At 37.3% G+C, this 24,136-nt stretch overlaps 2 protein-coding genes and 1 pseudogene across 7 annotated transcripts in view; 2 read left to right on the top strand and 1 right to left on the bottom strand.

Moving 5' to 3' along the window:
- Positions 1 to 7,723, top strand: part of LOC110048947 (uncharacterized) — a 28,643-nt gene extending 20,920 nt beyond the window's left edge. For 2 of the 3 annotated variants that reach the window (XM_089280668.1, XM_089280667.1), the window contains exons 5-11: positions 59 to 143; positions 1,729 to 2,149; positions 2,472 to 2,713; positions 2,969 to 3,118; positions 3,804 to 3,983; positions 5,425 to 5,578; positions 6,281 to 7,723. In XM_089280668.1, the coding sequence (XP_089136794.1) occupies positions 59 to 143; positions 1,729 to 2,149; positions 2,472 to 2,713; positions 2,969 to 3,118; positions 3,804 to 3,983; positions 5,425 to 5,578; positions 6,281 to 6,624 (1,576 nt within the window). In that variant the 3' untranslated portion in view covers positions 6,625 to 7,723. The remainder of the gene's footprint in view (positions 1 to 58; positions 144 to 1,728; positions 2,150 to 2,471; positions 2,714 to 2,968; positions 3,119 to 3,803; positions 3,984 to 5,424; positions 5,579 to 6,280) is intronic. The other variant, XM_089280666.1, reaches the window with a different exon arrangement.
- LOC149096434 (adenosine receptor A3-like) overlaps positions 1 to 24,136 on the bottom strand; it is a 319,741-nt pseudogene that overhangs the window by 255,993 nt on the left and 39,612 nt on the right. The window lies entirely within an intron of this gene.
- LOC149096443 (uncharacterized) lies at positions 9,189 to 13,990 on the top strand. 3 transcript variants are annotated; one of them, XM_089280743.1, is made up of 5 exons: positions 9,189 to 9,313; positions 11,969 to 12,059; positions 12,505 to 12,645; positions 13,208 to 13,333; positions 13,656 to 13,990. In XM_089280743.1, exons 3-5 carry the CDS (start codon positions 12,512 to 12,514, stop codon positions 13,822 to 13,824), a joined length of 429 nt encoding a protein of 142 aa, XP_089136869.1. In that variant the 5' UTR covers positions 9,189 to 9,313; positions 11,969 to 12,059; positions 12,505 to 12,511; the 3' UTR covers positions 13,825 to 13,990. The 3 variants fall into 3 exon arrangements, with proteins under 3 accessions (XP_089136869.1, XP_089136868.1, XP_089136867.1); XM_089280742.1 differs by having other exon boundaries at positions 11,938 to 12,059; XM_089280741.1 differs by lacking the exon at positions 9,189 to 9,313 and adding an exon at positions 11,399 to 11,531 and having other exon boundaries at positions 11,938 to 12,059.

The raw sequence follows: 24,136 nt of genomic DNA, 5'->3' as shown, positions 1-24,136 counted from the left end.
TTCGTGTATTCAAGTATTCGTTTTCTCACTAGGTGTACTTGATATATTACTTTTGCAGCCGTGATAAAAGAGTGACATCCGATCCAGTTTTTTCTTCAAGGTCTCCTCTTCTCTCCCTTAAAATGAGTGAAACCTTGGTTCAGGTAGGTTAAGTATCAAATATCCTTGACCTTCGTCTTCTTGTAGAAAATGTACCATGCAAAATAATAATAATAATAATAATAATGATAATGATAATGATAATGATAATGATAATGATAATGATAATGATAATGATAATGATAATGATAATGATAATGATAATGATAATGATAATGATAATGATAATGATAATGATAATGATAATGATAATGATAATGATAATGATAATGATAATGATAATGATAATGATAATGATAATGATAATGATAATGATAATGATAATGATAATGATAATGATAATGATAATGATAATGATAATGATAATGATAATGATAATGATAATGATAATGATAATGATAATGATAATGATAATGATAATGATAATGATAATGATAATGATAATGATAATGATAATGATAATGATAATGATAATGATAATGATAATGATAATGATAATGATAATGATAATGATAATGATAATGATAATGATAATGATAATGATAATGATAATGATAATGATAATGATAATGATAATGATAATGATAATGATAATGATAATGATAATGATAATGATAATGATAATGATAATGATAATGATAATGATAATGATAATGATAATGATAATGATAATAATAAAAAGCTCAACCTTGACCGTCGTCTGGTTTCAGAGCGAAATCACGGGCATTCTTAGAGCGAAACCATTTACACCCGCTTTCAGTGTTACATGCATAGGCGACATCTTTCGATTATTTCTCGACATTCCATCTTTCGACATGCTATGTAAACGGCTAAAAGATCGTTTATCTGTGAAACTGGCAATTTTTCCGATTATTAGCGGAACAAATGACAAGTATATGATAGTTACTGAGTTCAAATGAATGAAGAAGATTGTGGACTACCGATTTACGGGATAATTCAAACGATATTAGCGTAGTCAATCGGCTCTCAATAGTGACTTCAGGTAGAATATGACCGCTACCGCTCAGTTAATATTTGAAAGATGTGAACATTCAAAACAGTCGATTTACCTCTCACAGAATGACTTCTTGCTACACATAGCCTTAGTATGATGTAAAATAAATCCATCTTTCATAACTAAAAGTCGAGTTTGACCCTAAAGAAGTCAGTTGTGCTTACATTTTTGAGGTAGGCCATGTCGAAAGATAGTTGCTATGCACGTAACACTGAAAGCGGGTGTAAACTGGCTTTCTTGTCTGAGTGATCAAACGCAACCAGCACGTTTACGTGTTTTATTCCGTTTCAAAGTGTAAAACTACCCCAGAATGGTAGTCTAGTGAGGTATCGAAACACCAACCATGTATAAATTAATAAACCAACAAATGAAAAGGTAAGTATGGTTCAAATTGGGAAATAATGAGACGGACTATAAACCAGAGCTTGCAGTAGAGTGCGATATAGACAACACCGTTGTAGAACGTATGATATCATTTGTGTGCACGAGAAAAGAATACATTAATATATCTACCAGCTATAAGGCCTAAACACCCTTATCAGCCTTCGCATGGCTTGATCATGACATTTTGCCCAAAGTTAGTTAGGAGGTTACTTTTTTCTTTATTTTCTCAGATAGAAAATGATGCGGGTCAGGATTCACCAAGCTGCAAAAACGAAACTCTGCACAGTCACCTTCCCACGTCAGTTCCCAAATACATTACAAAATTAGAGGCCACATTCACTAGTACTGGTGGAGAGTTGAGTGCACCATTGGACTCAAACGTACGCATAATCGTTCCTAGAGGTGCGATTCCCGCTGGAATAAACCAACAGGTCTTCTTTGGAGTGTTCTCAGACGACACACCATTGTTACAGGGTTTCCCGGAAGCACCCGATAAGACTCTTATTTCTCCCGTGGTTGAATGCGGGCCTCATGACATCCAGCTGTCAAAGCCAGTCGAAATTATCGTTCCGCATTGCCTCTGCTTAAGGGAAGCTAAAAAGGAAGCGATAACTGTCTACAGATGTGGCAATTTGGCTGCTGAATTCGAAGGTAATGGTAGTTTGTTTTTTTGTTTTTTCCCCGGGGGTCTTCGTTTCTTAATTAGACACGAGAAGTGATACCTCTCACAAAGAGAATAACCTCCCTTGATACCAAACGCAGACCTAGAGATTACTTGCACAGGGAAAGGCATAGGTGTAGACATAAGTATAAACATAGGGGCATAAAAGTTTTAAGTTATGAGTTATGTTTAGGCACCATACAACGACATAGGCATTGTTATAGGGATTAGGCGTGGGCACAGCCACATTACCATGGCTTGTAGTTGATCGTTGTTAACAGGAAATCATAGTCCATCTAATGTTTGTACCAGGTCGATTAAGCTGGGAGAGAGTGCCTAGTAAATCGGAGAAAAACAGTCAGTGCAAGTCTTGGTTTACAGTGGGAAAAGACTGTGTTCGCATAAAAACCGAGACTTTTTCACTCTGGAGCATATTTGCTTGTGGCGGGCCAAGGAGAAAGAGAGCGACAGTTTTTTCCAGCAGACCGGACCCCAAAAGCGACCTTATCTACTTACGATTCTACGTGTACAGTGATAACGAGGATTCTAAGAAGGTAAGAGATCGATTGAACGATAGGCATAACATAAGATAGGGTGAATAGATGGGTGGATAGATAGATGGATGGATGGATGGATGGATTAGTCGGCTCTGAACAAAGATAGTAAATGACAAGAGCATAAAAAGGTAATACTCTAGAAAGAATTGCAGATCTTATTTGTACAAGATGTTTTTTGTAGGACATTCAATGGCTTTACTTATTTGGTATCGTACTTAAATATCTTTTTCATTTACTTATTCTTTTCACAAGCGCGTGGAGTTGAAAGATAGAGAACGGTTTCCTGACTCGAGGGTAGCCAGAGAGCAGCCCTTTAGAATGTACAGTGACAGCAAAGTGATCACAGTAAAACTCACTAAGCTTGAAGAAGGATGGGAATTCGACAAGACCAACGATACGCAGGTAATTTACTATGTCTTTTAATCCAAAACGTGATCATGTTAAGACTCACAGTCGATGTGGTATTTATCTGGAGGATTCCTTGGCCTCACACGTGGGCAATTAAGTCGGCCCACAACAATAGAATAGTAGCCACTTTAATTTACGACCACGTGATCATTAGTTCATCTGGGTTAGTATTTTTGTTTTTTTTTGCTAAAACAGCCCATGTTAACACTGCGAACAACTGGCAAAGATGGCAAAAAAAAATTTCTTATGGTTCCTTTTGGTTTTACTCGTTGTTAATCAGCTTCTGGTACCAAAGGCGTTGTGTCACGAATTTTACATATTACCTTTGTCTTAATGCATACACTGTTTATTGGCTGGAAAAAGGGAAGTAAGTTGGTGTAACGGTGGCCAAATCTTTCGGCTTTTGCGTTTCTTTGACACCTTTTAATACACGTTCCATTCAATTGCAATCGAGGGAATACTGGGCTCCTGGCTCTCTTCTTAACTCAATTGTCCCATAACAAATCTCCCGTGGAGTTTAAAGCCCCTAACAGCCGCGAAAAACAGCAAAAGCCATTGATTTGTTCGTCTCTTTGATATCGACTTCCTCTCAATTTTTAACATCAGCCAAATTGATACCTTCCTTTAATCTAAAAACGTTGTTATTACTCAGCAGCTGGTTATATCTTATCGTTTGTAGATATACCAATACGAGAAAGGCAGTGGGAATGGATTTCGCTCTAACAATGCCTGCGATTTTGCTGTGAAACCAGAGGATGGTCGAGATGTAAACGAGTTTTCTTGTATGGTGGAGTTTCAACAGGAGGGCTACAACCAAGAATACTCAATCTACCTGAATCCAGGGTTTACGCCTTTGAAGGTAGAGGAAATTACCTGCTACAGTAGAGGAAGCCAGCTTTCACCCTCGGATGTACAAGGGGGAAGGGAGGGAAGTGGATGCCACCTTCATAAAGTTTTCCGAAGTTTTGTGAAGATGATGTACTCTAAGGGGCTCAAACTTTCAGTAGCTGCATGATCAATAATTATCTCCTTCGTGGAAATATTGATATGTCAATTGTGTGTCCATCATTTTATACGTTGTCGTCGCAACCGCAAATTTCATGTAGATTTGGCCAGAAATCAACTTTTTGGACATATTAATGTATTTTATTTTCAGTTTTCTTCATCAAATTCTAGAAATTCACCAATTTTACATTTCATAAACATTCCGATTCTTAATTTTGTATTAATTTCCGTTATTTAGTGACTTTTAAAGAAAATAGTAAAATCCAAGATAATGGATCTAAGAATGGGGTCAAATAACGTCATATAACGTCACAACCAACAAAAATGGTATCATTTTGTAGAGCAAGCTCGGGGCTATCTAATCAATGTAAATTTATTTCGCTTTACCCTAAGAGAATGAGAATTCTAGGGGGATTCCATCTACCCCCTTTCCTTGTACCACGGTGGGGGGATGAGTTAGCTTGGGCCTTCGAGAGTCAATTTGACCGATTCGATTCGATTCGATTCGGTTATATTGTGATTCGTGAAACAGGGGCATGATGACAGAAAGTGTAACTCTATGTTTCCAAAATGGTTAGATTGGTCATTTTGAACCATGAAGTTGGGAAATCGTTACTGTCAAAGCCAACTCGAAAACACCGGGTTATTTTGGTCTATACTACATCTTTTATAAGCAGGGTGGGAGGAAGGGAAAATCCGGCCCCTAACTAACTTTAGTAATAGATTAGCAGTGATATTAAAAGTTAGAGAGTTTCTAGAATGCCAATTAAGCAACACGGGGTGATCACTTCATGTTGACAAGCAGCCGCTATCTTGGATTCGCGATTTGGGAAGTTCCTGCTTTTTTAACATGATAAAGAGAAAGAAATCACATCACCAAAGATGACTCAAATCAAATGCAAATCAACTAAGCAAATTAAGCAATGCTAAAACGTCTTTAAAATACAAAAATATAACTCAAACGTTAACGTAAAATATGGCAATAAAAGATCAAAAGTAAGAAAATAAATAAACAGGCCTGTCAAAAAAGGATGCTTTGGAAACATCAAGCTAATTCCCATTCCACACCGGCTTGTTTGAAAACAAACTTCAGATAAAGTTCAAAAACTTTCGCAAATTCAGTATACTTGAATAAAAATGGTAAAGCCGAAATTTGAGACAACTTCAGCAGGTAGCGCAGGCTGGTGTTTCATGTAATATTGTTTCCGGAGAAGTGCTAAACAACTCTTCCTACTCTACGAAGGTGATTGGTATTATATTCTAACTTGGCATTATTTTTATGCTTGTTTTTATAGCGGCAGAGTATCCGGCGAAAGCCCGCAGCAGGGGGCCTAAGCGTCACTGCTTCTAGAAACACCCATGCGATAGCTGGATGCTCCACCTGGACAGGGCCCGAAGAGGAGGATGACGACTGTGACAGTCACAATCAGGAAGGACGATCATCACCAGGTTTTTAACAAGGGTTTAATTGTCATCATAATGAAAATGGGTTATCGAATAGCACCTATAGAGAATCGGAAAACATATCTGATTCTTTTGATATATCCCGAGCCCTTTGGCAAGGAATCCCAGTTAAAAGAGCTTTGAGAAAATGCAAGTATAGTGATGTTGTTTCCTAACAAATAGAGTAAAAAAACAAACAAACAAACAAACAAACAAGTGACATGAGCGAACTTCCAAGCAAAAACGCATGAAAAAGAAAATGAGAGGAAACGAAACGAGACGAGACAAGATCTACAAGACTAGAGGAGACATGAGGAGTTACGAACGAACTTGGACAATCACTGTTACATCAGCTAGATCACCGAGACGCTAACGATAATTAAAACAGCTTTCTATATAATTATAATTTGTTCGCAAAATCATTTGCATACCAGTCTTTATAAAACATTGGTGATGTGACTGCTGTTTAGTTTTTGTTGTTGTAGTTCCATTTGTCTGAGATGAGCGCGTAGAAAAAAAAAAAAAAGGAAAGAAAAGGAAATTCACGAGTAAAAGATTTCAGACATATGCCTTTTTCTAGGTCATACCGCCGAGTGGCAATGCATTGAAATGTTACAAGAGAGGAACTGATACACTAGCCGCTTTTACAGGCTGATCCAAGATGTAGTGAGCATGACATATTAATAGTTGATTATTATGTTTTTTTAGATTCTCCGAGAGAAAATGGACACGTTCAATGTGACCACTTTTTCACATCACTGGGCCTAAGCGATGACAAGCCGGTAACAGAAAACCTTCTCTGTGGTATTAGCCCCTACGTTGGAGTCAAGTGGAAGCTCGTTCTTCGAAAACTGTCCATCGAAGAGGCGATCATAAGAAATTTGGATGAAGACTACAAGAACGCTTCGGTTGATGAAAAGTGTTACCAGGGACTTTTAGAGTGGAAGGACAGTCAAGGCCCTCAGGGAGCAACGATTAAAACTGTGTGTGACGCCCTGCGTCTCGTGGGTTGCCCAGAGGCGATTTTTGCATTGCAGAGAGAAATAGAATAGAACTTAGAATCATTGGACGGGGAACATGTTTCATAGTTTCGAAAAGTCCGTGTTCAGTTGTTTGGTAACCGGCCCTGTGAATCTGCCTGACAACCCTTTCATCTCTGAAGGTGCAGATTAGGCCTTGCGTTCACATTTAACCGGCCAATGAACAACTCCCGCTACGAGACGGGCCTGTAGAAAATCATGGTAGCTGTATTCATCATCTCGGACTGGATATTAGCTTTCATGAATACAAATTTCATGATTCCTCGCGAGCAACTCTCATAGAGGGAATTGGTCCATTCTATTGCAATTGTTGGGTGTGTGGCTGGGAAATTTTATCAGGAAACTTGTTGTGATAGTAAATTAAAGTAACGTTTTTTCTTAGCAAAAAGGAAAGGTTATAAATTTGCTCGCAACTAGAAAGTTGTCATAGAAACGCCAATTTGTTAGTTACGTTAGTCCTTGTCCAAATGCCGTGTTCTGAAAGAATTATGACAAATTAGCCCTTTCTGATCCTCCGTTTCTGTAGTCAAGGAATTTCGTTTACGCAAGTGTGCAGGAAAACAATCATTATAAAATGCTTTATCGTACAGCCGCAACTGTTTGGCCGCTACCAGCCTAGGCCTTGTATATTCTACCGAGAACTTTGAACTAAGACATTTTTTTTATTTATTTATTTATTTATTTTTTTAAGGAAAGACATGGCAGCATGATATTTTTACTGGAAATGTCTTTCAGTTCCGCCCAAAAAACTTTAAACTGTGTGTAACTCGATAACGGAAGCCGTAATCTCGATTTCACACATGTGGCTGAAACGATCGATACTGAAGAAAAATGTAGCGCGAGAAAAGATGTTTGTACAATTTCCTTTGAGAAAACTTCGCAGTTAGCGGTAAGGAGAAAAAAAAACCTTCTTATTACAGCTAAACCTTCTTGAATAGGGACGATGTATTTATACAAGTAATCGCCGTCAGCTGTCAACCTGGCCTAATACAGACGTTATATGGATCTATCAATTTTGTAGTAAACCTTAGATATATATATATATATATATATATATAAACGTTTGATAAAGCAAGGACGGACAACTTCTGACGGTAAAAAAAGTTAAAAAGTTAAAAATATAATAATATAACTTTTTTTACCGTCAGAAGTTGTCCGTCCTTGCTTTATCAAACGTTTTTAAATTCATTTTTGCGGTGAGGTTTGGACTGTGAATCTTCATTGATCCTCCTGACGCAGTGGCATTCTTTGTTGGCTTGAGGCATTTTATAACCGTTTATATATATGTTTATATATATATATATATATATATATATATATATATATATATATATATTAGAAACAGCTCTCATATTAACAGAACACACATATTTTTTCGTTGATTGTTAAATATGAGTCAGTGATTTTCACTTATGTAACTACCATTTTGTATTGAATTTTGTATAAATTTAGAGTTATAATTAAATTTTGAGGAACTAATTTAAGGCCCATTATACAAAGAGCTCTTGGTTAAAGATATTTCTTGTAGATTGTTGAGTAGTTGTCACTCTCTCACTTGTGCTGTATTATTTATCAAGACAGGAAGGGGGGGGGGGGCTGTAGTGGGTAGCCTAGTGACCCATAAGACGGATAATTATCATGGTTTCCATAGCATATAGCAACTAGGTGTATTTCCACTCCTCTCAGGATGGGATGCTAGTCCATAGCAGAGATAATCCCAGAATTAAGATCGCCCGTACCCATTTATAAACCTGGGTGGTGAGAGGCACTGTGAGAGCAGTGTCGTGCCCAAGAATGCAACACTTTATCCCAGGCCGGGGCTCGAACCTCGGCTGCTTGTTCCGGAGACGAGCGCACTAACTATGAGGCCTCTGGAAAGGTTAGTGGGGCGGGGAGGGGGAAGTGGGAGTAGCCATTAATAGCGGAGCTCCCGCGCGCCGAAGGCGCGCGACCAGAGCCCCATTCCTTAGAAATTTTGGTAAACCCATCAAGCCGAGAAAATTTGGTTATGACGTCACCGTACGAGCGAGCGAGCGAACGCCGTCCGTACAGACTCTGGGGGAGGGGGAGAGGAGCCTCGCGGTAGCGCAAACTGGGGAACCGAGGAATGCCATCTTTTTTTGGCGGGATTTTTAAAGAAAAGAAAACTCATTTCTATTTGCCATGTCAACAAATAATAGCGGAGGTTGATCTAACGTTTTTAAGATGGGGTTGCACTGAAGCATAAAACAGAAACAGAAAGCAAGAATTAACAGGCAAAGAAGTAGCAAAGAAGTAGCGAAGAAGATCGTGAAAGAGAGCGGGCCAGCGCTGGGGAAGGAGGTGAAACAGTACTGAACACTGCCGTTAATTATAGCGAGTCAAGGACTAGAGAAAGGGGATGAAATAACACGGAACAATGCAGTGAAGCAAAGGTAACGAGGACTATAGAAAGGAGACGAAATACCCGACGCCTGTAGAACTGTTCAATTAATTCGCGCGTCGAGATGCTGTGCAGCCGAGCAAGAAAAGTCACATGATTAAAATCAGGTGACGAACTAGAGAACTGTGTTTAGTGCAAAACAGAAAACACAGCGGAAAAAAGTGGTTGATTCGTTGATCTATCGAAAAGATTAGATCAGTTCCGTTCAGTCTTCACCACTTTTGCAGCAAGTTTCTGCCTGGAAGATTTGCACTGGCCGAAGTGAATTGCCAACTTGAGGTAAGGACGTTTGTTGTGGCGTTTGCTATGGAAATTATGAAGTTGCCTCGGCGAGATAAGCTTATTTTAAGTAGGACTCCTTTTTTAAAGTCTTCCTTATTTGAAGCCATGCTGTGAGGCATTTTGTAAATTACATAGGTTTAATTTCGCTCATAACAATAACACTTGAGTGGTTTTAATTTGTGGAGGTTGTAAGTTGCATATTGTAAACAAATCAAGTTTTGTCTCGAGTTTCGTCGTCACGTTCAAAAAAAAAAAAAATCTGTATTTGTAAACACTACCGGGCGAGTTTTGAAGTTTTCTCTGTGTTAATTGGCACAACCGCTTCCTAGAGTACAAAAATTTCTTAAACCAAGATAGGTCAACAAACCATTTTAAGCCGAAGCGAACAGGATTTGCTAAATTTACTTTTGACGTACCTATGTGAATATTTACGTCTTGTGATTACAAAGTATTTCCTCGTTTTGTTAGTTCAATTTATTCGGTTTGGCGAAATGCTTGCGGGAAATTTCCACGTTAATTTGGTTGAAGACTGGTAAAGCTACCGCCGATAAAATGACAGCAAAGGTAAATTAAGCCGTCGGTAAAAATACCCACTGTGATATTCAGATCTATGCTTAAGCGTGAATAATCGTTAAACTTTAACACTGCAAGCTTAAACGAATTTTCTTCATCCTTTCTTTCATTCGGTCATCCTTCATTGAGAATGGATTTGCTGTTTGATACTCAGATGTAATGATATGCATATTGTGTTTATATTGTAGAGTTCCTCGTTTTATTTTGTTGTTGTCCAGTTAGTTCGGTTTGGTGAAATGCTTGTAGTCGAAATGTCGAGTAGACGATTATGCATGTGAACCCTGTCGGCAAATAAAGCTCTACTTCGATTTTGATTTGCTATTTCATTTTATTAATGCCACTGCTTTTGTTTGGGGGTACATGGCCCCTATTTTCCTAATGAGATGTTATTCCCCAGTGTGGTATTTACACTTATGGAAGAGCTAAGAGCTTTACTCGGTAATGAACAGTGAAAATGACATTTACATATTTAGAAAAAATTTAGGGCGTAGAAGTCTTTGCCCTGACCATTTCTCGGTAATAAAAATAACTTTTACATATATACATTCAAAATTTAGTTGGTGAGAGTACATTCCTCGCTCCACTCTCACTCTCTGCTCTCTTCTTCAAGCTAATTTTTTGATTGACTAACTTATTAACGGAATGTCACTGACTGTTTTCTTTGTTGTGCTTTACTTTTTTGCTTGTCGAAGAAAGCTTCAGTTTCTTCCTGGCTGTTTCCTTTGTCCTGTCCAGTACCAAATCGTTTGTGATATAACTTTGTGAATTCTCTATTCTCATAAAAAAATTTTATTTCGCCAGGGTAATAGAATGCACTCTCAGAGTGTTCAATCATCGTTTTCAGTCGCTACAGTTTTCAGGAAAAAAGCAGTGGTTTTCTTAATTTCCTTTTGCTTTGTTTTAGGACCTTTTAGCAGGCCAGTAATTGGCCCATGGGCATTATGGGAGAATAATTTTCAAGTAAAGAATTAGATTCATTTCAGTGTTAAGTATTTTTAAATTATTATAAATTGGGCATTTCATTTTTATTTTTGTCACGTGTGATGTTTTACGATTTTACTGACATATACATGTACCATGTAAATGGAAATAATGCACTAGAAAGTCAGAGCGTGCATTACATTGGCTCAAAACGCAAGCCATATATAACAAATGTATGTAAAAGATATTTTTATGACAGAGAACTGGATAGGGCAAGAACTTCTCCTTCTTTTGTAAATATATTAATTCCTCTCAGCCCTGTCAAAATGTCTCAGGAACCTTCATATTTGCAACCTAGAGTCCATGATTTTTCACCATACCTGACACAGAAGCTCACCAAATCCTAACATATAACTAACATGGTTGTATCTCTGGCGTTTACTTTGTATTACATGATTGCATATTCTGTCATCCTGCCTACTAACTGCTAGAAACAATTTTGACAGAGCTGTTTCAACAGTTTCAGTTAAATTGATTTCCAGTGAAACAGCACTACATGTAGCAGTGTTATAATGAGTGTGAACTTTATGGAGGGTTTTAAAGCTTTATTATTTTTTTTTTTATGATAACGGAAGACAACAAAATATACATGTGTATACAGTATAGCCTGATTTTTGGTGTTGGTTGTGAATTGCAATTCATATCAGTCATCCTATTACAGGTAAGGGGAAAAAGTTCAGAAAGTTCAGACCGTCTCTTCCACCAGCACACCTGCATTCTACAGGTGCAATCACTGAGTCGTTTTATATATACATATATGTATATACACACACAGAGAAATGTAAAGTTATGAACTTAACATTAAAATCTGACATTTGAATGCCTCCTTTGCTAAAGTTAGTCACCATTTAATTGACACTCCCTGTGAATTCATAGAGAATTATCGCCTAATGTGGAAGTCCTGTCTTCGAGTGAGGGAAAATGACACAGCAAAAAGTTACAAAAAAAGTTACAATGAACGTAAAAAGAATTGTGAAGGTCGATCATGACTTGGTGTACATTATACATCATGTTAAGGTATGTGGTGAGTGCCAAAGGCATAACATTTCATGCATTTGCCTTTTTAGGACAAATTATTTAACAGTGACATTTTAAAAGATGTGATCAGAAAAATAATGAGTATTGTCCAGGCAGTACCAGTTTATGGACGGCATAAGCAGACAGTAAGAGGTGCAGTAAGCATTACCAGGTAATTAAGTCAGTTTTATGCTTATGACTTCTTGTACTTGGATTTTGTGTCATTTCGTCACAAGAATAGGTAATGAAAGATGCATTAGTTGACGCAATTTATTTTCAAAGGCAAACTTAAAAGTCTGCCTATGGTGGATACCGGTTGTGTGTAGAGTGAATGTAAAGCAAACACACTGTTAAAGATGTACGTACATGTTAATATTGAATCATCTGAAATTTCAGCGAGTTTGAAAATATATTATATCTATGACAGTTCTGAGGTGAGGGCTGTTACATGTACATGTAAATGGCTCATGCTCGATTTTTCACTTGTTATGATTTAGCTGCCAATATGTTCTGTAAATTAATTTTCATAGTCATCTGTTGGTGTGCTTTGATATACACCAATATTTAACCAAATAATGTACAGTGTAAATTAATTAACCAAATTATGTTGTTTTCAGTTGACCAATGCTACTACATGTACATTGTAATGTGATGTTGAAGCGCACAAATTTACAAACATGCCCGGTGTCAACTTGTCAAATGTATGAACTTGCCAGCCAGTCTAGATTACAAAACTTTCTGAAAGTTGGCCTTACCAGGTAGGATATTTCTTAAAGCATATTTTGTAATTAATGATTTCTCAGACATTGTTTTCTTCAAGAAAAGATTAATACCCCACATGGAGGTTTTTTTCTTTAAGAGCTCCCTCCTCCTGTTACTTTGGAATTTCTAATAACTGGCCATGAATGGGTGTTGGGTGTGAATATCTTCTGGAACTGCACACTCAGATTAATTCAGCAAGAACATCAGTATTTATCCTGACAAAGTCTGATTTTCAGTTATATGTACAACCAAACAGCCTGGATGGCCCTTTGATTGGGACTGTGCACATTGTTGTACTGCAATGTTCCAGTTTCTTGTTTAAAGCAAAATGCATGTGCGCTCAAAAGCAAGTCGCCAAGTTCATAACAGTTATATATGTTTGCTTTGCACCTCAGGACAGAGCCTGCCACTGTGAAAGTTTTGGTACCATCCCCCTAGCATTTGATTCACTACTGTAGACACTCAGTAAACAACTAGCAATGAAGTACACTGTATATCAATGAAAGGAATGTCATCTGTTGGTTGTAAATTATAATTGATATGTCTTTGTATGTTCAGTGGTGTTCAAGTAGCAGCTATATACAGAATGATTACATCCCTGTTCCTGTCAGTTAATATACGAACAGTGTACACATGGGCAGCCTGGATTAAAACATCAAAGATTTTCAAAGCAACCATGGCCAGGTGAGATATTTCTAAAGAAATATAAATTCAAGGTCCGTATGATTGCTTATAGGGATTGACTTTTATTGTAAACAATATCTTACTGAGTGTATTTTTCTTGTGTACTAATTGTTGTAGAACACAGAGACCACTGTCATGACAGAGATATTAATGTGTGAAAAGTTCCATAAAAAATGCACTGGGAGCAAATTAAATCATCATAGAGGCAGCTTCTGAGAGATCCCCAATATTAATGAAACATACATTGCACATACATGTAAAAGAGTTCAATAATTTATTACTTAAGATTGTAATGCTTTGTTTGGTTTCTCTATATTCACAGACAACTTGATGCCATATTAATTTCTACACTAAGTTCATTGAACAAACTGACTTGGAAGTTGAGTTCTGCAACCCATACTGTGTGTAGTGATATCATACAGCTGTGTATCACCCATAAATGTAATAAAAACCATAAATGTAATACCAACCATAAATGTAATAAAAATTAACCATAAATGTAATACTAACCATAAATGTAATAACTTTTAACCACAAATGTAATAAAACCACTAACCATAAATGTAATAAAATTTGCCCATAAATGTAACAAACTGAACAACCATAAATGTAATATGGCTTAACCATAAATGTAATAAACTGGCTATGACTTCCAAATCAAGGGGCTACAAACTTGTCATTCTCTTTGTGCACTTCTTACTTCAGGACACGGGCCTCTTGCATCAAGTTAGTATTTTAATTAACCCAGAGACCAAAACCGAAGAAGTTATAATTATGGTCTGCGAACATTAAGGAAGTACCCAAGTATGATTAGAAAGTCTATATACCAGAGCGTTTGAAGTGTTGGTGGTTGATGATATTCCATCCATTTGAAAGAGATTGAGGTTCTCTTTGAGTCAAGACGAATTCAGTCAAACATCACTTTATAAGGAATACGCCTGTTTTAATTTTTCAAACTTTCCCATATATCCACCCGGATTTGCAAACTTGTGTTCTCCGTTACCGCGTGCCCATGCTTTCCTGCTGACGTTTTTCGGTGTCAAGCAAGGTGGTAGGGTGGGAAAGGGGGAGGGAGAGTGGGTTGGATGTTCCTTATTGGAGCCAGAACAATCGACAGAGATAGGACTCTCGGAATAGAACTGCTGACTTGCAGGTTGGTTGGGTGGAGCAGGTGATCCAAGTTCTATACTTTTGTATTACTGAAATGTTTTTTAAACAGAGAAAATATGCTAGACATCCCTTGAGGCACATGGGAAATACAAGGGTAAAATACTAAACGACATTCTATAGAACAAAACTCGGTTTATTACAACGTCACCACAATAGCGGCAACTAATTATTAAAGATATTGTGTAAAGAGTCAGGTTTGCATTGTCGTTATACCTGTTATTGCTGATTGCGAATATATAAAATAACCTTAACATCTGTGGAAAACAGTCTTTTACATTTCCTAAAAAACCTAGTGCTTTCGTTCGATGTCCTGGAAAGTACAAGGCAAGTAGCTTTCAATAGCTACTTCTTTCCTTTTTTTTCCTACTTCTTTCCTTAATTCCAAAAGATGGCTGTTACATACATCCATGTTGCAACGCCAGTGAAAAGAACATTTATCCAAGCATTTATCCACTGAGAACTGTTTATGATTTCTTTTAACGCCAACACAAGTCCGCTACCTCTTCCATACTGCTTAAGAATGTGTCTCATGCTGTGGAGACCAGGGTACATGTCTCTGTTAGCGCTTATTTTCGGTAGCCTTCTAATGTATCGAGAAACTAATCTTTTGAATTTGGTTGATGTGTGGCTTAGGGCATCATATGTATTAACAATTGTTCGATTATGTCCTGTCAAGGATAGGTTTACTATCATATCAAGGATCTCCTCTGGCAGCGATTCCAGTTTAACTTCCTCCGCAACTTCTTCGCCTTGTTTTTCTTCTTCTTGTTGTTCTTCTTGCTGTTGTACTAGTTTTTCTTGTTGTTGTTTTTGTGATTCTTCTTTTTGTTCTGTTTCTTCGTCGCTTTCTTGATTAACTCCATTATTAGCGACCAAGCAGACATAGTGTATACCTTCATCCTCTGAAAAATGGCCCAGGAAAATCCGAGCCACAGGTTCACAGTTCTGAGGACTAATGACAGTTCTTCCCTCAGGACCAAGACTAGAAATTACAATTATCTCTACGAGGTAAAGGTTAGCCATGGCTTCAAGAGTTAACTGATCGCCGTATGTCGAATTTTGTGCCATTGTATTAAGATATTCAGACCGTGGCATTGCGGCGAATAGCTCTAGAGGACTTCCATCCACGGCATTGGGATTGTCTGATAAATATTGAACGACCTCGCGCCGAAGTGTTTCATTTGACCTGTAGATGCCGACATATTGCAAAGCATGAGCTACGGCTGCAAACTGGCAGTTACCATCTCCAGCAGGATTAAACGAAATATCAAAGCCCTGATCCCAAAATGCTTCATGGTTGTCCTTGCGTTCAAGAGGAATATAAAATTTTTTGCGATGACTTGATAGGTGCTCCTTTCTATTTAGATTCTTTCCCTTGTTCTTTAGCCTTTCCTTAGCAAGATCTTTTTTTCCGTTTTTCTTTTTCGGCTGTTAAACTTGTAATATCTTCCACTGATACCCAAGTACACTGATGGCTTTTCGTCGTTGGATTCTCAAACCATATTTTGTATTTTGCAATTCGTAAATTTCTTTTAATGATTTTTCCTTCTACTACAAAACGACGTTTTGGCGCAGTCCGACTTTTTTTGGAAAACGGAAAACGGATCAGAACAGTTTCTCCAACAGAGTATTTTGAGGGAGGATTGTTTTTCATTCTTCGTTGGATGTATCGTTCATCCCAAACCTTGTCTGCTGCCTTCGCTTTGGCTCTTATTTTTGTAGTTAGATCACTTTGGTTTGTAAAATCGTTGCCCTTTGGTAAAACATTTGCACTTTTGGATGAGCTGCTCTCTTTGCCGCAAAAGCCCCCAGGGAATCTCTGTGTTACTGCATTTGTCTCTCTTCCGTAAAAAACTTCGAATGGAGACTGACTACCGAGGACATCCATTGGCTCTTCATTGAGGATTTTCTGGTACTCTCTTAGTTGAGAAACCCAGTTCACTCCAACTTTTGACATATGTCCAAAGTCATACATAATTTTCTTGCGCAACGTGCGGTGTGATCTTTCTACTTTGCCCTGTGATTGGGGATGGTACGGTGAGCTTCTTATAATCTTCACTTCCAGCTTCCGACACAACTGTTCAACTGCCTTCTTGAACTCTCCTCCATTGTCACATTGCAAAACCTTTGGTGGGCCAACCTCACAGTAAAGTTCTTGAAGTTCTTTTGCCACCTGCTTGCTCCCCTTTCCAGTAAGCGGGCGTAGCCATACGTGCCGACTAAAAATATCCTGTACTGTCAAGATGTACCGAAATGTTTTTCCGTGCAATTTTGCTGCCGTACGCTGCATGTCTACAAGGTCAATTTGATGGCGTAGCTAAAAGGAAAAATAAAAAGTGCTGTCAGGAGTTATTTTGCCTTGACGCAAAAGATGAGGATGCGATGTTTGAATGTCTTTGTTTGTCAATTTTTAACCGTTAAACGTTTTGAAATCGATGCGGTTTCGCCGTTTACAGCCATTTACGTGACTAATGAAACTGTATTGTTTTGAAAACGCTCCACTTTTTATATGGACTTTGCATGAAAATCAAAACGAAACCAAAAAAATCTTTTGGTCACAGTGGTCGACAGGCTACAGGTTACCAGGTCGATGGAACTATTAGAAAGATTAAGCATGATGTTATACGGCAAACGGCAAACGGCAAACGCGAGCTTGCATTTCACTTTCTTCAGCCTTTTTATCGAATTCTGAAATAAATCTCTCAAAAAAGAGAAAATAATCACACATTCACAACAAACACAAATCTACTCATTTCGGCGTACAAACGCCAAACGGCAGACGGCAGAAGTGGAACGTCATGCTTAGTCTCTCTGATAAATGTCATGAATAACGTCGAGTCGTATTATTTTAAGATCACTTTTTTTGTTTTAATTCCGCAATGATTTTGCCGCTTTTTCCTTGATGCGACACTCTCGACAAAAAAGCAAAGAAACCCTGTCAACGTTCTCAATTCCGCCTAAAATAAATTAATATACCCAACTTAACTGGGTTTGAAAATTTTACTTTTACTATCAAGGAAAGCTACTAGTTTTCAGTCTGACATTACTTGTTTTACATGACAAAATGCAATCTTACCTGCACTGCTCGAGTACGGATTGATCGTGAAATGGCCTTGTTGGTAAAACGTGCATTCACCTTTTGATTAGCCTTGCTTCTTGATAAAACTTGTTGGAACTGCGGCTCGCTAACACCTTCAAACCTCTTCTTTAGTCGGTGCTTCAGTTTCCTTGCTCCAATGCCCTTGCAATGTTTAAATTCCTTTCTGACAACATCTCGCAGCTCGGACTTTTTCATGACCGCTTTCCCGTCAAAAAACAGCTTTTCCTCTCCATTTATACTCTGGATGCTAAACTTTGATTTGTTTCTCCAAAATCTAACGCAAGACGCTTTTTGTTGAGCAGACCTTTGCTTGACTGGCACATCAAATTCGCTTTTTGTAAGTTGGACGAGCGTGTCGTAAACGGCATCATCCACAGCTGACATCTGGCGATTTCGCTTATTTTCGCCATTTGCCGTAGTAAAACTGGCATAAAGTGACACCACGATAAGCAAACACACCACCTTTAAAGCAAGAAACATCTTCATAAACGTACTCCAGTCAGTTCTGATAGCTTCTGATATCTCAACTCGTGGAATGAATTGAGAGTCTGTTACAACGTGCATTCTCTATTCGTTTCACTGACACGAGAACAATAGAGTTTTTATTTAGAACGTGTGATTGGAAGGCGCGAAAAAGCAGTTCAATAAGCGACGAATGGTTTTTCATAAGTAGTCATATAGTAGCACACTCTGTTATCGCATTCATGGAAACTTCATAAACTATTTTCTTTACTTTCTCGCCTATATTTGCTCGCTTGCTTGCTAGCAACTTTCTGTTTCCCTTACAAGTTTCCTTCGAAAGTAACTATAAATACTCGCTAAAAAGTTAAGGTTAGGACTTGTGAGAAATTTTCTTTGTTTTGGAGATTTTGTTATAATTTCCTGCTCTTTGTTCTTTTGTTTTATATAAGTTTCGCAGGTTCTTTACACCGAGAATGAGCCAACTTTCGCCAACTTCCCGAACTTTGCATAGCAAATGCGAGCTTGTCATACCCAACAAAATTCTAATAGTAAGAGGGTTTAATTTCAAAATTTTAAGCATTAGCCTATGAATCAACCTACCAACCGATAAACAAATGGCGAACAAGTGACGATAAAAGTTCCAACAGGAAGAGATAATATTGGGCCGTTTCAGCTTTGTTCACGCTTGAAGCTGGGACATCCCGAAATTTTCTCACTTGCCTGTGAAATTACTCTAGCTGTGATTAGCCCACGCGTCATCAGGGAGTTTTACAATAAAAACAAGTATACCTACATACATTTCTGCATACACTCTAACGTTTCGTTAAAAAAAACACATCTACACATTTGTGTTTTCAAAGCACGCAGTTATGCGTCGAGGATTTATACTTGACATGATTACATGTCAATTATTTTTGGGCCGCAGTCAAGGCTAAACTTCCGCCTGTTTCCTGGACGCATAATCGCGTGGTTTGCATTTTAAACTCTGTGGGACAAAACGTTGATGTGGCAAGATTGGCTTGAAGGCCGAATAACTTCGGCACGGACACACGGAAACGCGGAAGCACATAAACATTCGCACCGGATAGTACAATTTCGCAAATCCGAATAGATATATATAAATACAGTCGAACCTCTATCATACGTACACCAAAGGGACAGAGCTAAATGTCCTTATTTACGCCCACATTTGAGTGCCTCATTAATTACTATATATACATTCTGGAATTCTGGAACGAAACGGACTTCATCCGGAAATCACACGACAGACGGATTTGTCCGGAATAAGGTGTTCTTTGATCTCTGGGGCCGAGATTAAGAGTCCGTTGTCCGTATTATAGAGGTGCCACACACACTATGTCACTCTTTATAGCAAAACCTTACTGGACCTATACTTTGGGGTCTAAATTTCTTTGGTAAGTTTGGTCTCGTTAGGGTGTCTCGGGAAAAACCGCCATATTTCACGCCGTATGGGCCTCGTTTAGGACTGCACGCGAAGAAATAGTATTTTTGTTTCTTTAAGGAGTCAGGCCTTTAGAGGTCTTATTGAAAATTTCAAGTCAATTTCACGAAGAATGAGAATGGCAAGTTTGTAACCCCTTGATTTGGAAGTCATAGCCAGTTTATTACATTTATGGTTGTTCAGTTTGTTACATTTATGGGTAAATTTTATTACATTTATGGTTAGTGGTTTTATTACATTTGTGGTTAAAAGTTATTACATTTATGGTTAGTATTACATTTATGGTTAATTTTTATTACATTTATGGTTGGTATTACATTTATGGTTTTTATTACATTTATGGGTGATACACAGCTGTAGCAGCAACATTGTGACTGATAAACCGTATTACATTATTAAGAAACATCTAATGATGATACATGTATTAACTAATTATTTAAAGTGTCTGTTAAATTAATCCGTTTTTCTGAGATAATTTACTCATCATGTCATGGTTTAGTTAAATAATTGCTTTTTTGGCTTGAAAATGATATTTATTGTACTTGGTTTATGTTGCACTTAAATCAATTTTGTAATAACCTGCATTGGGCATGGCATAAATTAATATTTTGCCAACACGAAATGGAGAACTGGGTCTTAAGCAAAGTTGCAGGATTAGTATTTTTGTAGAAAGAAAGAGTTGAGAAATTTTTGACATTCTACCGACAGTCTTGCCATTCGCAACTTCGAAAAAGGTTAATTCTGTTCCCTAGTGTTGTACAAATAGTGTTCTCTAATTTATAAATTATTTCAATCTGTTTTTTAAATCATTGCCTTATAACCCCATGTCCAGCTTTGGTGGATGCAGGATATTGATGTATTGTTTATCCATTTTGCTGTAAATTATCTTTAACTGATGTGTCAGTCAAAACATATCTTTGATATGCTGGCTTTTTCTGACAAATGTGCCTATGCCTCATAATCTTTGAGTGCGTTTGGTTGTGTAGTGCAGACAAAATACGCGTACATAATATAACTTACTTGTAGCTTACTTATATTTCTTGGTATAATTTAATCATAACAAAATTAATTAATGGAACCCAATAACAGCTCCTGTAGTGCACAATCTTAGTCGAGAAAAAGAACAAATCACATTCGAATTGAATAATAAAATTATTATCAGAAGCCTATGCAAGTATTCATGATCAGCAACAAAATATCATATTTATCGTTCATGCCAGAGTGATTTTGCTTATACTTATACTTTGAGAGATGGTGCAAACCCTTTCAGCAGGAGGAGACTCCATACAAAAATGAAGATAGCTAACTATTTTGGGGGATCAAGTTAGAAAACAAAACTTTTTACATGTGGATACTATTTTGGTATTTTTGTGAGATTTCATTTGATAGAAATTTGGGGACTGAGTATATTGTAACCACTGCATTTCAGTCATACCCCACAACAAAAAAATGTGTAAACTTCTTTTGTGCAGGAGTCCCAATTGTTCACTAAGAAAGAATATAATGATTAATAACAATGTCTTGTCTTTCTCATTTAGAAAGAGTGGGAAATGCCACCAAAAAGCACAGAAGACAGTTCTGTTATGTGGTCAACATTTTTGGTGGCTCCCCTGAAATGCTTGAAATCATGGCTCTATTTTCATCATCACACCATCTTACACCTCGATCTGCTGATGTAATCCTAGTTCGGACTGAAACTATAAAATCGCTCGGAGTTTACTTCACATACATGTACGTGTTGGATTATTTTCATCAAAAACAACATTCCAAAAAATAACTGACGAGCTCCGCTTTTAGGCTGGGCTAAATCTATATATTATGTAATTGTTTATTTAAAGTGAAATAACAAGTAACCCTTTCACTCCCAGGATCTGAAAGTCAATTCGCCCAGTTAAGTGTAATACCAAACATTTCTTTGTTTGCTAGTCCAGAGCATTTCATGCTAAAACAAGCCCATTTCTCTTAGTTAATAATTCTTCCGATTCCAATTACCTGTCCCCTGAATAAAGACTTTACGATAGGAGTCTGGTAGAAATTTTTAGCACGAGTGGCAAAAACAAAAAGACATAAAAAAGGTTAACTATTCCACTCTGATTTTACACAACCTTCCAAACTTTTTTTTTCTTTTCACACTTTTGACTCAAAACGTTTTAAAGAAAAGTCTCGCATCCCTTTTTCCTAAAAATAATGAGGTATTTACATATCTCTAATATGCCTTAGTTCTTATAATCTATGCGCGTCGACATTCATTTGTGCGAGCGCTCACGCGTTTCGTTTAATTGTGTCGGAGTTCTGGGTTAGAGATATAAGTTTCGTATACAAGTTATGACCGTGGGATTAAAGGTCATTAAATACATTTTTCGGCGATTACAAGTTTCGGGGTCTTGGAAAAATTTAAATCTATCAAAGTACTGAAATAATGACGCATTACTACTATTTCTGCACAGTTGTATGATGAGTCTGCGGTTCCATCGTGCTAAGACCCTTCCAAGTGTGATTGAAAAACTACGCATTCGGATTTCTCGTAGGGAGAACGTAGTAGTTCGAATTTCTCGTGGTGAGATCGAACACTTTTTTTTTCTGTCGTGCGTTTCTAAAATTTCATTTGGAACCTGACCCCAAAACGAGGTGCGCAAAACCAGGCTTTCAAAGACAGTTTTCAGAGGGAGAGATTTGTATTTCAGTGGATGCTCTATATACACCGCCTAATGAAACAGCTGATGGAAAGAGCTTTGTGATGGAACGTACATTTCGACGTTGTTCAAGAAAAGAATGTATCAACACACAGCCAAAACAAAGTACAGATTTGATCGTGCTCCAATAACTGTCACACTGAAAGAGGACCTAAATGTAACACCTGAAAAATACCAGGCTTTAATTAATGAGGAGATAGTGTGAAGTCATAGAATGAACTCCCCGTATTATGGTAGAGTAAAGTAGAGAGAATAGAGCACTGTTTTCTTTGCAGTTTGTATTGTTCGCAGTTGTTACCGAAAATATAATAGCATTTGTTTTGATTTCTCCACTGTATTTTCGTTTGAATGTTTGCAATTTTTCTTTATCCACCACGGCGTACCACTTCGAATGGGTCAACAGTAGGACGAGGAATGAGAGAAGCGTAACTGAGAAAACCCTTTTGTACGCAGAAACCGTCCTGGGAATGTATTTCCAGAATGTGAAATGTATATCTTAATTACAACATGAACCGTGAACTGTGGTTGTCTACCACTGACGTACTAGTTGTCGATATATAACGCTTTGTGAACCGTGATTTGGTTTCTGATGTTGTTTTTTTTTTTTTCTTAGTTCATTTGGCAAGAGCTTGCAGGCGTCGTGCACAGTGGCAAATCCGTACTACGTTACGTTTTACATATGGGCTTTTGTACCCCACGCTACCATAATTTTCCCTGCACTTTAGCGAGGCAAAAGCATTTAGCATTATTCCAGAATTTTAGAGGCATTTTCCCGAATAATAATTGTTTTTCTTTTTCAGAGAAAATAAAAATAGCTACTACCACAGAGACTACAGAATGTGCAATGCAATACGTTGCAAGGATTAAGCGAGGAGTAAAGACATGCTAACGCCAAATGACCTGCTTATTTTCCGTAAAAGATTACTTGGACCGTTCATTTAAGTTTTAGTGACAAATATATATATATATATATAAATATATATATATATATATATATATATATATATATATATATATATATATAAAACGGTAACTCAAACTTAACTCAAACTTAATTCAACTCAAGTCAAACTCAAGTCAAACTCAACTCACAGTCAACTCAAACTCAACTCAAACTCAACTCAAACTCAACTCAAACTCAACTCAAACTCAACTCAAACTCAGCTCAAATTCAACTCAAACTCAACTCAGCTCCTAACTCGGTAGTTATCTTATCTCGTGGCTTAGGAACCTGCTGGCAGAAATTTTCCATTTTAATGATATAGCTGGTAGTTAATCCGAAATTGTCAGCATAGCTATTATTATTACTATTATTATTACTATTATTATTATTATTATTATCATTATTATTTAATTTTATTAAAAACTGTCCAATTAAGAATTAATTTGGATATTTTCAGACAGGATTTTAGCAGAAGCTTATCACCTTGAAGCGTTTAACTTTTCTTATCTCTTTCAAACTATGCTTCCGACTATTCCCGACCAATAAAAATCAGTCTTCTATTTTTTCCTCATATAAGGATATTCTCAATAGAACGCTCTTCTTGAACTCCTCGAGTGAATCTCTCTCAAAGCAAACCTGTTCAAAATGGCGTCTAAAGCAAAGAAGCTCTTACTCATGAAAATAAAGAAGATATGTATCTCGGGAAACGCACTGAGAGAGGAGGCTGTTCTTAATTGAAAAACTTTGTGGTGAGTTGGCAGAAACATTCAAGGTTTATCTGGATTCTTGTGCCACCAAGTTTGAATCGGTAAAACGTTGTAGCAGTCTGTCCGTAGTAATAAAAAGGTCAAGAGAGAATTTTTTTTTCTTTTTTTTTTCTTATAGTGAAAAGGTGAAGTTCCCTCGGTACAAATACGCGGTGCTTCAGGTTAGGTGGCATGAGTATGTAAGGGAGGTTTCAAAAAGTGAGGGA

This window comes from Orbicella faveolata, unplaced genomic scaffold (assembly GCF_042242905.1).
Source record: "Orbicella faveolata isolate gen_17 unplaced genomic scaffold, um_ofav_v1 contig_48, whole genome shotgun sequence".
NCBI classification, from domain to species: domain Eukaryota; kingdom Metazoa; phylum Cnidaria; class Anthozoa; order Scleractinia; family Merulinidae; genus Orbicella; species Orbicella faveolata.
Note: the sequence above shows the minus strand (reverse complement) of the source record. Positions and strands in the feature narration are given on the sequence as shown.